Consider the following 15,115-nt stretch of genomic DNA (forward strand, 5'->3'; position numbering starts at 1 on the left):
TCATAGATGCTTAATTACCTTCAAATTAAGTGTGGAACTCTAAGCTTACAAATAGAAATCGGCAATTCAAACTTGAATTTGGAACTTGTTATTTTACGTGGGGATTCTATTAGCAGAAAAGCAGCAGCACACAGTATAACAAGAGGATTGCCTACAGGTGTGGAAAAATATTTGTTTAATATTTCTAGTTACAGAAGAGCAATTTCAGGAGTTTCAGGACATGAACATTTTGGGGGAGGCGGCAGGCAATCACTTTCCAGAGAGGCTGAAAACACGTATTATCACAAAATATACCCGGGAGAAACCATCAGTTTAGGCTGTTTGTCTTTTCTTGGCTATAGGCACAGGTGCCACCACCTCCTGACACCTGCCCCTCCTCCTTTCCCCCAACATGCCTATTAAAAAGGCTTCATCTTCAAGCTGAGGACACTGGCACTTTCTATCCCAGAAACGTTGATGCCCATCCCCTAAATCGAATCACCCCTCAGTTGAAAGGCCCACTTGGTTAGCCCACGATGATCACACATGATCTCTCCTGCAGAAAGTATAAATGGCATCATTTTCTTCTGAGCTAACAAGCATCAAGAGTCAATAATTTTAAATGAAAAGGGGAGGCAGAGGAAGAGAAAAGGCACATTTTATGTTATCAACAGAAAAACAAACATTCTCCTTCCATCTACAAAAAAGCACTGCTTGTCTCACAGGCCATTTGAAACATGACAAAGAAGTTCTTGCCCATCCTAACGTAAAGGCACAGCCAAGCAAGTAAGGCACACATGTGTGCATGATACAAACACAGGTACACATGGATAAAGAGGCACATGCAGGTCAGGCGGGGCAGGCTTTGAAAGGAGGAGGGTCAGGGTTGTATGGAGACTGTACATCAGAACCACCCTTCTGACCCCAGCCCCCCACACCAGCCAAATCCAGAAACTGAAGTAAATAACTTGTTCAAAGTTAACACAGTGACCCAGAATTGTGAAGACCTGACCCAAGTCTCTGGCAATCCAACCCAAACCTCACAGGTTATTCTTAAAACAAAAAACAAAAACAAACAAAAAAACAAAACCCACTTTAAAATAAAACCCCCAAAACACAAAGGCAGTCCCAACAACCGAATAACCTAATGAGGAGAAAACATTTAAACAATATTCCTATAAGGAAAATCTAAACACGTTAAAATACATTATATAAGGCAGCGAAGAACAGGGGAAGGGTTCAGGCAGTCAGCCTGTAATCTCCTGTTGGTTCCATCACAGAGCTGGGAAGGGGAACCAAATGTTAGGGCTGGCCCAGCTCCCTTCGAGGTCCCAAAATACTCCCACTTCTCAGTTCCTTGGGCATCTCTCCTGGGAGACCTTGGTTAGGGGGGAAGCTTCCAGAGCCCATCAGAACTGATACGGAAAAATTACCTTTTCATTGTCAATGTGGACAACATCTTTGGCTCCAGGATCTTCTTCCCACAGTGGGGGCCCTTTTGGATCCTTCAGAAACGCCACTACGGACTGACGAAAACAGAGAAGGGAAAACTCGTTTTAGCCAGGAAAAGAGGGAGGTGGGGGAATCAGGAACCTGTCCTGTTCCCTACCTGGAGACCCAAGTGCCTGGAACGGGATGCATGTGCCCTATGGGCAAACGACTGGGGGTGCGCCATCCATCACCCACTGACAGCTTCCTAAGGGCCCTAAAAATGCACCCCACCAGGATTTGTCAGCCACAGGACACCTAACTCCGGTCCACTGACACCTACGATGCTTCTTCATGGACAAGAGAGGAAATTTGAGACAATTAGTCGGCTTATTCAAAACAAAGTCACGTGCTTCTAATAAATCTCACCTCCTCCAGCAAGTCTCCCTGATCAATTTGAATAAAGGTCTTCAATCCTGTGCAAAGTAAGATACTTACACATCAGGCAGCCACTAAAACTGTCAATCGCATAAGCAAGTAATCACAGCTGCTTGTAACCGGCTTGGTATTTCATGATCTAAACTGGTTTGGGAGTGTGTTAGATCCTGATCATCCTCTGTGAGGCTCAGGTGGGAAGCCCCCAGGGCAGGGTGCTCATCGCTGTGGCCCTCCCCCCCCCCCCCCCCCCCCCGGTTGCTGGATTTCTCTCCTTAAAGACCCCCTTCGAGACGGACCGAGACCTTCAGGATAACGGGCTTACTTAGCCTTTGACATGCGGACAAGTGAGCAAATTCAAATCTCTGCTCCCCTCCCCACGTGCCACAGTGCACTGATCCAGGACGGAAGCTGCATTCCCTTCCCTCTCAGACAGTCATGTGGGAAATGCTGCTCAAAGCCTGCGAGAGCCAGAAACGGGTAACAGAAACCAGCCGGGCCTCCATCCCTCCAGCCCTGGAAGGGAGCTGCTGGCCGTCCAAGTCAACAGATGAGCCCTCAGTGTCCCCCAGTTTGATGCAAGATTCTGTTACTTCTGCCCACTTTGACCAAGCTCCAGTGAGCAGATGAGGAACTGCGTGTGCTGGGGTGGAGGAGGGAGGGAGGTCTGCGGTGAGAAAGGAAACACCCCCGCAGTGAGCCTGTGCATCCAGCCCACCCACCGGTCACACACAGAGGACCTGAGAGGCTTGTTATTTCTGGAAATTCCTATTTGGAAAGAGCACTATGGGAGAGTGGGAGACAGCCAGGACTTCGCAGAATTTCATTCAGGTAATGCTCTCTGTCTGTCCAAACAGAGCTGTGAAATGCCTGCTGGCAAGAGAAGTGGGCCATTTCCACCACGCAAAGGCAGATTGGCCTTCTCTCAGTCCCTAGTGAGAGCTTCACCGTGACGATACCAGCCAAAGAGGAAGCAGCAGGGCCGTCCCGAAACCCATACTCACTCACAGCCACGAGCCATGTGAGAAAGATGCTTATAGGTGCCCACCCGCCTGCTGTTCCAAAAGATCCAGTGCCGGTGCTCTCAATTTGGGGTACACGGTGGACTTTAGGAGTCTGTGAAGCCCCAGACTCACAGGAAAACACTTCCTTCAATGTATGCATGCACACTGTTTCTAGGGAGAAGGTCCATGGCTTTCAGGAGATTCTCAGTGGGATTAGGAACCCAAAATATGTAGGACCTACTGCTCTGGGAGGCTCCTGTCCCATCCCAGCATGAGCTAGTAAGTTAAAGGGCTAGCACCACCACGCCTGCCTCAGCATCAAGGAAAAAAGACGAATGTGGATGGAAAAAGGAAAAAAAAATCACTTCTTTTAATGTAATAATTGAAACATTCATACTACCAATCTTTTGCTTTTCAGGTGATTATTCTTCTTTAATTGAAGTTGAATAATTCCATCCACAGGTTCTTAGTCTCCAAATCAGTCTAACCAACAAGATCTTGGGTACAAAGGTCTGCAGGGAGGAGCACCTGGGACACTGCCATCAGCTGTCCTATTCTGGGTGCTCTGAATCCCAGGGAAATTGCCCAACACCCTGCACCTTGGTCTGCATGGCTGGGAAACCACACCCACGGCCACAGGCCTTCGGAGAAGGTCACCCGAGGGCCCCCTGAATTTCGCCTTCCAGGCACCTCTGGTCCTCACCACTCATATACAGTAAGGATTTTGCTGGACAGTCGGCAGACAAGCAAAAGGCCGCTTATACAGGAAGGCCCCCTCTTTGAGTTCCCCACTCTTTACACTCTCATTTATCTGGCCTCTGAACTCTAGGGACCCTGGCCTAGTCCCTGTGACCTGGCCCCGAAGAACCGTACAGGGTGACAGCAACAACAGCCAGACCATGAGCCTGAGCCTGCGCACCCACCCTGCTGGGGGGCTCCTTCATCCTTCTGGAGTTAGAGGCTCGGGAGAAACGCTGAAAGGAAAACTGATCCGTGACCAAGGAGGGCTTTGTTCGTGGCTGCTCCCTGTAAGAAGCAGGAGCCATCAGGCAGTCACGGGGAGCTCCGCCATCGCCCCCCACCCTGGAGAACCCCAGGGACTCTGCGCCAGTCCTTGATGGCCCCACGCCCTTCGGGGACCCTGGGACCAAGGATGCCCTCTCTCTGCCCAAGACCCTGACCTCGTACAATGCTCAGCCCACTTCTCCAGCTTCTTGATGCTGAAATCACAGGAAGGACGGGAGCAAGCAGGTCCCACACACCTGGTCTTTGTAAGGAGGCAGACAGAGGCCCGAACTTGGCCTCCCTCACCCAGGCAAGTCCAGACCACCTGGGCTGCTCTCCTGCTACTGCAGTTCTGAGCAGCTGCCGGTCTCTGCTCCACGAGCCCAGGAGAGACTCCTCAGAGGGCCAGCTAAATATAAACTGAACACAACCTCCAAACACAACACCAGAAGCCCCTGCCCCCTCTCTCCTTCAGCACCTCCCCCACCCCACCCAGCGAAATCTGATTCCTGCGGAGCACGTGTTCCCTCCAAGGACTTCAGCTGACCGCTTAACACAGAATAAGAGGGGTTAAGTAACTCTAGTTGGGAGAATTTTCTCTAAGTGGTTAAGTGGGTGTTAAGATGATGAGTAATCAGGCTGAGCCTGTGTAAGGTAAAAGCTGCAGCAACTTAAAAAAGAACAAATGTTAGTGGATAAACAAGAAATGACCAGGGAGGCGGGGGGAGAGAGGCAGAGGGAGAGGGGCACAGCTGCACAGACAGATGGACAGACAGAAAAGAATGGAAGGAAACAGATGGAAAGAGAGAGACAATGAGAGAGGAGCCCAGGGTCTAACGCAGTCTGAGAAGCAGGAGAGTCAGAGAGGGTGGGCTCAGCATATGCTGGAACAGAAGAAACACATGGCCCCAGACAGGGCAGGGGGATGCTGCCTGGACCAGAGGCAAAAGAAGACTGATTGGAGGAAGGGAATGCACATGTTGAAGGAGGAGAATCCAAGGGCAGTGGAAGGACTCAGGGCTGGGGGAGCTGCTACGTGATGAACAGGACAGCACCTGCAGGTCAGAGGATCTCCATTTTTATTTTCACTGATGCGTTTCCATCTCCTTCTGAATTGCATTTGTAGCAGGGAACGTCTCACTGACATGGGCATCTCATCTGCAATGAACTGCATCAGCCCCAAAGGTGCTGCCTTGCCCGGGTCCTACAATGCCGTGCTCACCTGGGCACAGCTGGCCCCCTCCAGCCTGTGGGCGGCCCCTGTGGACACCACTGCAGAGGTGAGGGAGGGCTCTGAAGCCACAGTGAAGGGAGACTCAGGCCTTTGCAGGGGAGGGCATGATGTCATACGTCTCACTGGACAGCTGCTGACAGAGTCACAAACTGTCTACAGGTCGGTTATCCCCACTCGTTTAACAGTTACAAACTTTTCCAGGTATTCTGTTGATCCATGTTCTAGAGATGAGAATCCCTCAGGTCATTCGGGAGGGCATTTGTACACTCTGCCCCTCCTCCTCTGCTGAGAATGAGGGAGGGGAATTTACCTTAAATGTCACAGCTCGGTTATATTCAGTATGAAACGCACCATCCCTGTCAAATGAGGAGAAAAATGTGTTAACTTCACGAATGGTTGTGAAGACACTTACCTTTGGTTTCCTGCAGCATCTTAATAAGATTCAGTTATTGAACACAGGTCAAGTTTTTTGTTTTAAGAAATAATTGTAAACACAGGAAAAAAAACCATTCTGAAATAAAATTAATCTCACTAAAAATCGCGGTTTGCTGAGAATACCAATGAAAGCTTTCAGCATTTACTTGGAAATTGGAAATGCCCACATGTACTTACTGGTAATGGAATAATTCGACCTTTTTGTCCTTTGTGCTTAGGTCAACTTTCATCTTCTTGCACAATTTTCTACTCTCTGCGTCACTGAAAAACACAAATGTCAGGAAAAAGCACTTGTTACCTGAAGCCCTCACGAAGGTGCTAATGGAGTAAAATTTGCTGGTGGCCCAAGAATAAGGCAGGTAGCTTGGAATTCTCAGTAGCAAGTGAGGCCCTCACTACGCATGGGTTCTCAGAGAACAGGAGGCAGTAGAGAAACCAACAGGATCTGGACTGATTTGGAAAGACAGGGCCAAGCAGATGGGGAGGACACATCACTACTTGTAAGGGGCAACGTGATGGATCCAGACAAAGGAAGGGCCCCCAAAAGCTTAGAAGGCAGATGGCCCATTCTAAGAAGGAAAATAAGCTCAGGATAGTGGTTCCCAGTCCTGGCTGCTCATTAGAATCACCTGGGGGAAGTTTTTAAGCATACTGATTCCCTGACCCTCCCGCAGATCACGACTTCAGAAGCTCTACCTGCAGCCCCAGCAAGTTTTTGTGTTTAAACCTCTGATGTGCGCCATATGCCACCTGCTATATACCATCAAACCAGAGGAGGAGGGAAATGTTCTGCGATGTAGAAGGAGTTATGAAATCTGACCAGGTATTGACAAAAGCCGAAAAGAGAAAGGGGAAAGGTTTGGTGAAGTGCTAGCATCTGCAATATCACACTCCTGCAACTCGTCTAATAAGAAGAGTATGCCAGGCGCCATTCACCGTTTACCGAGTGCTCGTGCACGACCTCCTCTAATCTTGGCTCCCTTTCCGTTAGACCATGGATCTCAACATGTGGTCCCCAGACCAGCAGCATCACCACCACCCAGGAACCTGTCAGAAGTGCAAATTCTCAGCCCCATCCCAGACCTGCTCAGTCCAAGCTCCCGGCGGGTCCTCGAGCAACTGTGTTTTAAGGAACCTCCCAGGTGATTCTGACACCTGCCCCTGCCCTGCCTGCCCTGCTCTTCCTCCTCTCCCCGACATCTCTGCCCACTCCACGAGGTTCGGCTTCCCCTGTGCCCTACGCCGGCGCCCCCAGAGACCTCACCTGCTCTCACAGCCTCCCCACCACCTCACCACATTCAGCCAGGTCTGCCCAACAGCCAGCCAGAGGCAGCCAGCTACCGTGCCCACAGGGCCCTGCTCCTCACTGCAGGACCCTTCCCCACATCTCAATGGACTCAGCGAGGGCATCTCCACCCCCCCCCACCCCCACTGGTCCCCGGTGACTACACCGCATGAGAAACCTTGTTCTGCCAGGGATGACAGCCACCTGAGGGAAGTCCTGTCGGCTCCCACCTGTTTACCTACCTCAGCACCTTCGACAGCCACCAGCTTCACACAGCTGAGCACCAGCCCCACAGCAGATGGACTCATTACACCATTCAGCTCAATTCTAAAAGCCACACTCATCGATGGACAAGCAAAATTATGGGACCTCATTTTAAGTGTAAATGTGCAATTTGCAGTTCAAGAAGCGTGTCTTGCGGGACAGGTGTGTGGGTCGGAGAGGGAGAGTGTCAGGCACTCCCAGGGCCCCCCCAGCCCAGCCCAGCCCAGCCCAGGCCCAGAGCCTTCCCTCCCTGCGTAGCCCTACCTGTGGTGGCCATCACTGCAGCTGCTGCAGCTTCCAGCCCACCATCGGCAGCCCCAGCAAACAGGGGACTAAAGAAACACACGAAGAACTTAGGAAGGAAAGGCTGTGGCCTCTCGCTCAGGCTGCAAAGGGCCTTCTGAGATAAGGAGTCCAGAGAGAAGGGATAAGCTGGGCTGCAGAGGGGACCCAGAAGGGCTGAGAGCGTGCATCAGGAGGCCCTATAAGGGCAGCCCACGCACCCAGTGGCTGAACTCTTACCCTAGAGCCCTGTGGGGTTGCCGGGCTCACCTCCGCTGACGGTGCACTGTCCTGAGGGCACTCTGTGGAGAAGCCACACTGACAGGCAGAGGGTCTGTGTGTAACTGCATCTGAGGCGCCGTTTCCCTGCCCCAGGGGAGACAGGAGGGCTCGACTTGGATGTTTATAACTGTTCCCTTGGCACTTTCCCTGTCTGGCTTTGTTCTGCTGCGTGCAACTGTTTCTGTGACCACCCACCGTGCACCCAAATGTGACAACAAATAGTGGCTGCAGCAGGAACCAGGTCCAGGTGCCCACAGCCCCCCTCGCCCCATGCTGGCATCCAGCAGGGGCACCCAGACTGCAGGGCAGCCCCATGCCGGCTCTCTCCCCCGTTGAGCCTGGCTGGCAGCCTCTGCCTATGACTTTACAAAGCAGAGAGAGGAGCGACGGGGCCCATCATTGCAACCCCAATCCCTGCCGGCTGTGCGCGAACCCACTCCGTGGAAAAGTCTCACTATCCCGGTGAGCCCAGGCCAGGCTTAGGAGCAACATTCCAAAGAGACTGTGTGAAGCTGGAGGGGCACGGAGGTTCCCCGAGAGCACATCCAGCCCAGCCCGCAGCCTATGGCCCCCACGGCTGTCCAGTGACCACAGCTCTGTCTCTGCCACAGGATTCCTTGTGGAAGACTCTGTGCTACCCTCTCCCCTCCTTAAGTTATAGGACACTCCCCGAGGATTCTCTCCTCTTCCCTGCCCCCTACACACACGCACACGCACACGCACATGCACACATTCTCAGAGGGGTAGGCGGGGAGCCAGCTTCCCGTCCTCTCTGAGCATCTCTGGCACAGACCCCAGAGCCTCAGCCCCCCTCATCCAGCACCGTCACACGCCCTTCCCCGCTGTCTCCACACCTGACCAGCATGTCCACTGTCACCCCCCATCAGAAAAGTTTGCTCCACCAAGCCGAGGGCTTTGTTTTGTTCACAGCTGGTTCCCCAGGGTTACAACAGCTGCCGGCACATAGCAGGCGCTCTATAAATAGCCTGAGTGAGTGAGTGAATGATGCTGGCTGTCGCGCTGGGATGAGGCGCTCACTGCTGGCTCTCTGGGCTCTGCCTATTGAGCTCCAGGAAGCCTGCCAGGTGAAAATTCCTGACTGTGCTCTCAGATTGGCTCCCCTCCCTCCTACGATCCTGTCTCTCAGAGTGTGCGTGCGTGTGTGTGTGTGTGTGTGCGTGTATGTGTGCACTAATTGCACAGGACAATAAAAGTCATAAGAGTTCAGGAAGGGGAGAAATTACCCAAGCTCAGGGACTTAAAAGGATCTGGGTTGATAGATTATGCACAATGAATTGTGCTGCCGCCCTTCCCTAGCCAGTGACTGAGGCTCTGGGGGGAAGAGACAAAGGCAGTGAGCAGGAAAATGAGCTGCTCTGCCGGGGATGGAGAGGGAGGGGACAACCACAGGGAGTGGACTGGCCATGCAGAGGCCCTCGTCTGCCACCCCCCGACTGTCCTGCAGGAACCAGCCTCCTCTGCCCGTTTACTCACCCATGACCTGCTACATCCCCTCCTCCCCCGCCGCCCTGGGCTCTCCTCTACAGAGAATGTAAAAGAAGGTCACCGAGGCCTTTTCACACTTCCCTCCCCATCCCTGGCCCAGACAGACACATACACATGGGCGTTTTCGTTTGACTTTGTTGTGGGTTGCTGGCCAGCAGTGCAGAGTGGCTGCAGGTACGTGGTGCTGTGTTTACCAGATCTGCACGTGCAGTGACAATCATTCAAGAGACTGGCAACTCACACTCCTGGGAGTCAGACCCAGGGATGAAAGGTGGGGGGTGAGAGTAGGAAGAAAGAGAAGAAATAAGGTGCTGGAGGCTCGGGAAGGGGAGGTACTCGACTTTGAGAAGTCGCAGCCTAAGTATCAAACCCTCCCTGGAGTCACTGTCAATTGGAGTGACTGATGGCTTCTAGATGTGGCTCTGCCGCAAGCCAGCCTGTGACCTCTGGCAGGGCCCTTGGTTTCCTGAGCTGCAAAATGCGGGAGTTGTCCACATGAGCTGGATGGAGCTTTCTATTCCCCTACAGGGTCAAGTATTACTAAAGCATCAAGGCAGGCTGCCTGTATCCTGACGGATGGACCAGGAGCCAGAAGCCAGGACAGATGGTGGAGACTCAAAAAGATCTGAACCTCCACCTTCTCTCCCCTAGCCCACCAACCAGATCCTTGCTTGGCCAGGCGACATTCCTTACATCCACACAAACCTTGGGCCACCTCTGGCAGCGGGTAAAAAGCAGGCTACACTGAGGACCAGAGGCGAGGCCCCCAGCCTGTCTTGGACACTGTGTGCCTTGGCCAACTCAGCCTTCCTGGGGTCCCTTTCCCCATCAAAGAAGGGGTAAATCTCTTTCTTCCATCTGCTCGGGTCTAACACGGGATTCTGAGCGGATGGACCTGTGACCCCAGAGGGTGGGTAGCAGAGGAGAGGGGGGACGTGCCCCCCACTTCAGAGACATGAAGAAAATGCAAGATAAGGAGCGAGTGAGCAAAACACCACCGTCAGCATGCCTGCAAGGTGCCCCATGCAGAGGACAGTGTGGAAGGAGGTAGCTGGAGGACAAAGGCAGGAGGCAGAGAACAGCCTAGAACAGCTGGGCCTTCAGCTTGCCCGGACCTGGGTGGCTGGTCACTAGCCCTGATGACGAAGGGACTCCCACAACAGGAGTCTGTCTGTCCTCCTTGGCGCCAGCCTCAAGAAGGCACATGATCAAGCATGAATTATGTAGCAGAGTTCATGACAGCGATGGGATACGAGAAAGAGGAGCGTGCCTTCTCATCCTCCACCTGCCTCCCCGGCCCGGCAGTTCTAGGGGGGACACGTCACCCCCACGAGGGCACAGCAGTGTGCCACAAGGTGTCTGAGGCCACGACACAAAACGTGGCGCCTCTTCTGGAAGCCTGCTTTACCCATGGTAATTTCAACACGCTTACATGTAAAGGAGCAAATGCTAAGTTCGAATAATTTTTGGAAGAAAACATGGGCTTCAAAATACGTTATGCCTGCCCTGGCAGGCCCCACATCTTGGATCTGGGAAGCCAGCACTGCTCCAGGGGAAAGAAAGCAGATGGGAGAATGGGAGCAGGCGGTACGGTAATGACCTTAAACCCTCAGGAAAAGAAGGCAGCAGGCGCCCCGTCGGGCAGCCTCAGCCCCGTGAGAACCAGCCCCAGGAATTAGCACCCCGGGCACGGCTCCCGCCTGCTGGCTCCAGCTCCGCCGCCCAGAAAGCAGCCCTCCATGCCAAGGCCGAGCCCCGATGCCAGGCTGCAGGGCACGTGGGGAATACCAACTCCCTCACACTCAACCCACTTAAGAGCTGGACAACTACCACCAGCCAACCCGAGCATGGCAGCTGAGATCTGAGCCAGGAGGTGGAGTGAGGGGAAGCGAGAGCTGACAAATCCCTGGACAGAAGCCAGAAACCCTACGGACACTTCAGAGCAACAGGTTATGGGGCCCGGGGCCCAACGGGGAGGGGTGTGTGTGCCTGCCAGCACGCAGGCAGGAGCAGGGAAGAAAGCGCCAGAAAAGCAAGAAAAAGAGAAGAAATATCCACACACAGAGAGAGGAGGAAAAAAGACCAAAAGAATGGGGGAGGCAGGGACCCGAGAAGGTTAGGAGCAACAGAAACTATCAAGGGAGAGGGAATAAAGGGGGAGAGAGGAGAGATGCTGAGAGGGAGGGACAGGAGAGATGCTGAGAGGGAGGGACCAGAGAGACTTATGAGGCAGACACCCAGGGTTGGGAGACACGAAGACTGGAAGACACACCCTCCCACACATTTACATGAATACATGGGCCTGTGTACACATGCATACACACGAGCACGTATGTGTACACACGTATGAGCCTGGCAGCTTCCAGAACGCTCTGAACCAGGCTATGCAGGGATGAGAGCAACCTGGACGATTCAACTCCATATTTCACACAAGGGCAAACTGAAGCCCAGAGAGGGGCAGTGACTTGCCAAAGGTCCCACAGCTATTTGCTGTCAGAGCCTGGACTCAGAGCCAGGCCTCCTGACCTGCAGTCCTACAAGTTCCACAGCACCCCATAGTTCTTAAGGGCCAAAGCAAAACACCCTGTGCACTGGGGCTGACTCTCACACCCAAAAGTTTCTTCAGGGGCATCCTCACAATGACCAAGGGGTCCTCACCCAAGGAAAAGTTCTTTTTTTTTTTTTTTTTTTATAAAGTCAGTGGTGTAACATATTATCTTTTTTTTTTTTTTAATTTTTATTTATTTATGGCTGTGTTGGGTCTTCGTTTCTGTGCGAGAGCCCTCCCCAGTTGTGGCAAGCGGGGGCCACTCTTCATCGTGGTGCGCGGGCCTCTCACTATCGCGGCCTCTCTTCTTGCAGAGCACAGGCTCCAGACGCGCAGGCTCAGTAATTGTGGCTCACGGGCCTAGTTGCTCCGCGGCATGTGGGATCTTCCCAGACCAGGGCTCGAACCCGTGTCCCCTGCATTGGCAGGCAGATTCTCAACCACTGCGCCACCAGGGAAGCCCCAAGGAAAAGCTCTTGAAGACAAACACACCATTTCCCTCCCTCCAGCTTCTTGGAATGCCCTGACAATCTGGCCCAGATGAAAAACAACAAGAGTAGAATGGGATCTCACATTAAATTCTATTCTACAAAGATCTTCAACACGGACCCGGTAAGAAGGCAGAATATGTATTATTGTTCCATTTCACAGATGAGGAAACAGACTCAGGGTAACCGACCTGTCCAGGGTCACGGGGCTGGTAAGTAGTGGAGCTGACCCCTCAACCGGGTCCTGTGTCATTACTGCACACACCTCTACAGACGCCTCACCCCGGAGCACTGTCTTCTCTCCCCCCAGGATGCCCTCTGCCCCCTTCACCTGCCTTTTAAGGGGGGAAAGCAGAGGGGCCATCACCCACCCCAAGCCTTGGCATCCCCATTCCCACCTCCGACCCTTCACTGGCAGGGCAGGAAGCAGAGGTGGGGAACCACGCACGGCAGGGCCTACTCGAGGGCAGCTGTGCTCTGGCTGCCCACCGGCTGTTCCCCTGCTCACTCTCCCGCACCCACCCGAGCGCTTCTGCCCATCCCAGGGCGTCTCATTCAGACTCATAAACACAGGCTGAGTGTGTTTAGGACAACAGCTGAGGGCTGTCATCACAGGGCCCGGAGTGAACACAGTGGGTTCCCTTAATTTACGGGGCACATTCAGAAGTCTCAGAGCAGGAGTGGCTGAGCAGAAGGGCAGAACCAGCTCACATCCTTGGGGATCCCTTTGTGTAACGGCGATCCGTGAACTGCCACCCAGCGTGGCCTGCATGGACCAGAGCTCCGAGTTCTATCCCTTTGGCTGTTCTGGGAAGATCTAGCTGTATCCTGCCTCTGACTTCAAACTCGAACCCAGGTATTCCTGCTTCCATCATCATCCATTATAGCTCCATAATCCACCTACCCATCTAAACTTTGAAAAGCTATTTAATATTGCAGTTTATACTTCCTCTTAGAGGCATAAATTGAGTAGCAATTATGCGAACAGTCAATCCTTTTGTCTTAAGGTTACCTCTTTTAAGCTCTAAGGTGCCCCCTAGATTTTCATTTTAGAACATCAAAAGTCACAGGATTATTTCTCCCATTTGCACTTTTATTGATTCCAGACAGCATGTCTCCAAATGAGTCCTGAATTCTATTCTTCTTGGTCTGTCTTCACACACTAGCCCCGGCCCCATAAAGTCCTGCCTGTCCAGGGAGCAGAACAGGACTACCATCTCCATACCCATCGGCCAGATGACCCGAGGGGCCCACACCACAGGGAGCTGCCTGCAGGGAAAGCCAGGGCACTTTAAAGACCTGCTACTCGGAGGTCTCTGCCCCAAATTTGAATTCGACCTCCTCTGTGAAGTTTCTCTCAACCTTTCCAGGCAGAACGCAGTGACTGTCATCACCTGGCTAGGTGTCTGCTTCCTCTCCTCCTTGCACACTGCGCTCTTCGAGGACACTGTTAGCCATGTGTGTACCTCAAAGCACAGAGTACGTGCTCGGGAATGTCTGCTGAACGGACCCAGGTGGATGGCGCAGCTAAACGAAGCTCTTCTGCCCACTTCTGCCACCTACAAGCCTGATGAGAGCTCCCTGTGATGAGGCTCTGTCAGCTTGGCAGGACTGATGTCATCTTCGGGTATGGAGATTCCAAAGCACCCCGTCCCCTCTAATAGGCTTTAGCACTTTGCCAGTCACACAGATCACTCCTGGTAAAATATGGGAGACAGAGACACACCTGGAAGATATGAACACTTCCAGACCAACTATGAACTAGAAGTAACCAACAGCTACGATCTCGCCAACTGTCTAGTAAGCCGTCTGTTCCATTTCGCTGGTGTTTGAATCAATTGCGAGGCGTGAGGCCAGACAGGCACGTGTGTGTGTGCGTGCGCACAGACACAAACACACACACCCTACAGCAAACACTGACTGGCTAAGACTTCTTCTCCTGGTCTCATTCAGTGCTTTGTCAAAATATGAATCTCCTTCAATTCTCTCCAATGATGGGCAGGACCAGCTTGAGGCTATCAACTTATAAAACAGTTGTGTCCCAGAAGTTCATTTGCAAAATAGCCACTTAGAACTCAGAATGAAGAGGAAGAAGACTGCACTGGAGTGGAGCCCATAAAAGCTCGCTGAACCCACAGGGCAGTAGCAGGGCTTGTGACTCGGGCAAGGACAGAGACAGTAAAGGTTACGAAGACCTTTATGGGCCATGCAGGAAAAGAACTGCCTCTTTTCCCAGGAGAGCCCACCTCGTCCCCGTACTAACAAGCCTGAAATACCGCCTATGCTCCTCTCCTCTCCTCTTCCCAAGCCCACACTCCCGATAAACCCCAAGTCCAGGTGAGGAGTGGCTGGACTCAGCGGCTCTGGAAACACCTCCTGTCCTTGGTCAAAAGGACACGTAAATGCTGGCATCCACCAAGTGCAGCACAGTGCCTTGCGTGCAGACAGTGTTCAACAAACGTGCAAAGAACAAACCTATTCTTCCCGACCTTTTCCGTACGTTTCACCGTCTATATGTCTTTGCTCTGTTTTTGCCGATCTATGCCCAACTGGGAGCTAATTATGTGACAAAAGGTGTGCGTATAGAAATCCCAGCAGCAAAAGCACTGAACACAGGGAGATGTGGCAATTACTCCTAACGACTGAAAGGAAAGGGAAGCTGAGCACACCGTGGACTCGAAACTCCCAAACTCAAAAGCATCAGAGGAATTGGAGCAAGAGCCCCCTTCGCCACACTCAGCAGCAGCTCTCCCTCCTGTGGGCCGGCGCTTGATTCTGCCACCGCAACACCGACAAGGAAGTCTCCGGGAGGGGCAGGCGAGGCCGGAGGAGAAGGAGCTCACGGCATCATCATCAGGACACGTGGGGGTAGGGACGCAGGCCAGGGGAGAGAGCCGGAAGGACTGAGCCACCTGCCCAGGACTGACACATCTAATGGTG

General features: G+C 52.8%; 1 protein-coding gene across 1 annotated transcript in view; it reads right to left on the reverse strand.

Annotated features, from left to right (window-relative positions):
• PDIA5 (protein disulfide isomerase family A member 5) overlaps positions 1–15,115 on the reverse strand; it is a 91,785-nt gene that overhangs the window by 52,000 nt on the left and 24,670 nt on the right. The window contains exons 4-6 of the mRNA XM_007175630.2: positions 5,698–5,781; positions 5,396–5,441; positions 1,413–1,505 (exon numbers count right to left, since the gene is read on the reverse strand). Coding sequence (XP_007175692.1) covers positions 1,413–1,505; positions 5,396–5,441; positions 5,698–5,781 — 223 coding nt within the window. The remainder of the gene's footprint in view (positions 1–1,412; positions 1,506–5,395; positions 5,442–5,697; positions 5,782–15,115) is intronic.

Source organism: Balaenoptera acutorostrata, chromosome 4 (genome assembly GCF_949987535.1).
Source record: "Balaenoptera acutorostrata chromosome 4, mBalAcu1.1, whole genome shotgun sequence".
NCBI classification, from domain to species: domain Eukaryota; kingdom Metazoa; phylum Chordata; class Mammalia; order Artiodactyla; family Balaenopteridae; genus Balaenoptera; species Balaenoptera acutorostrata.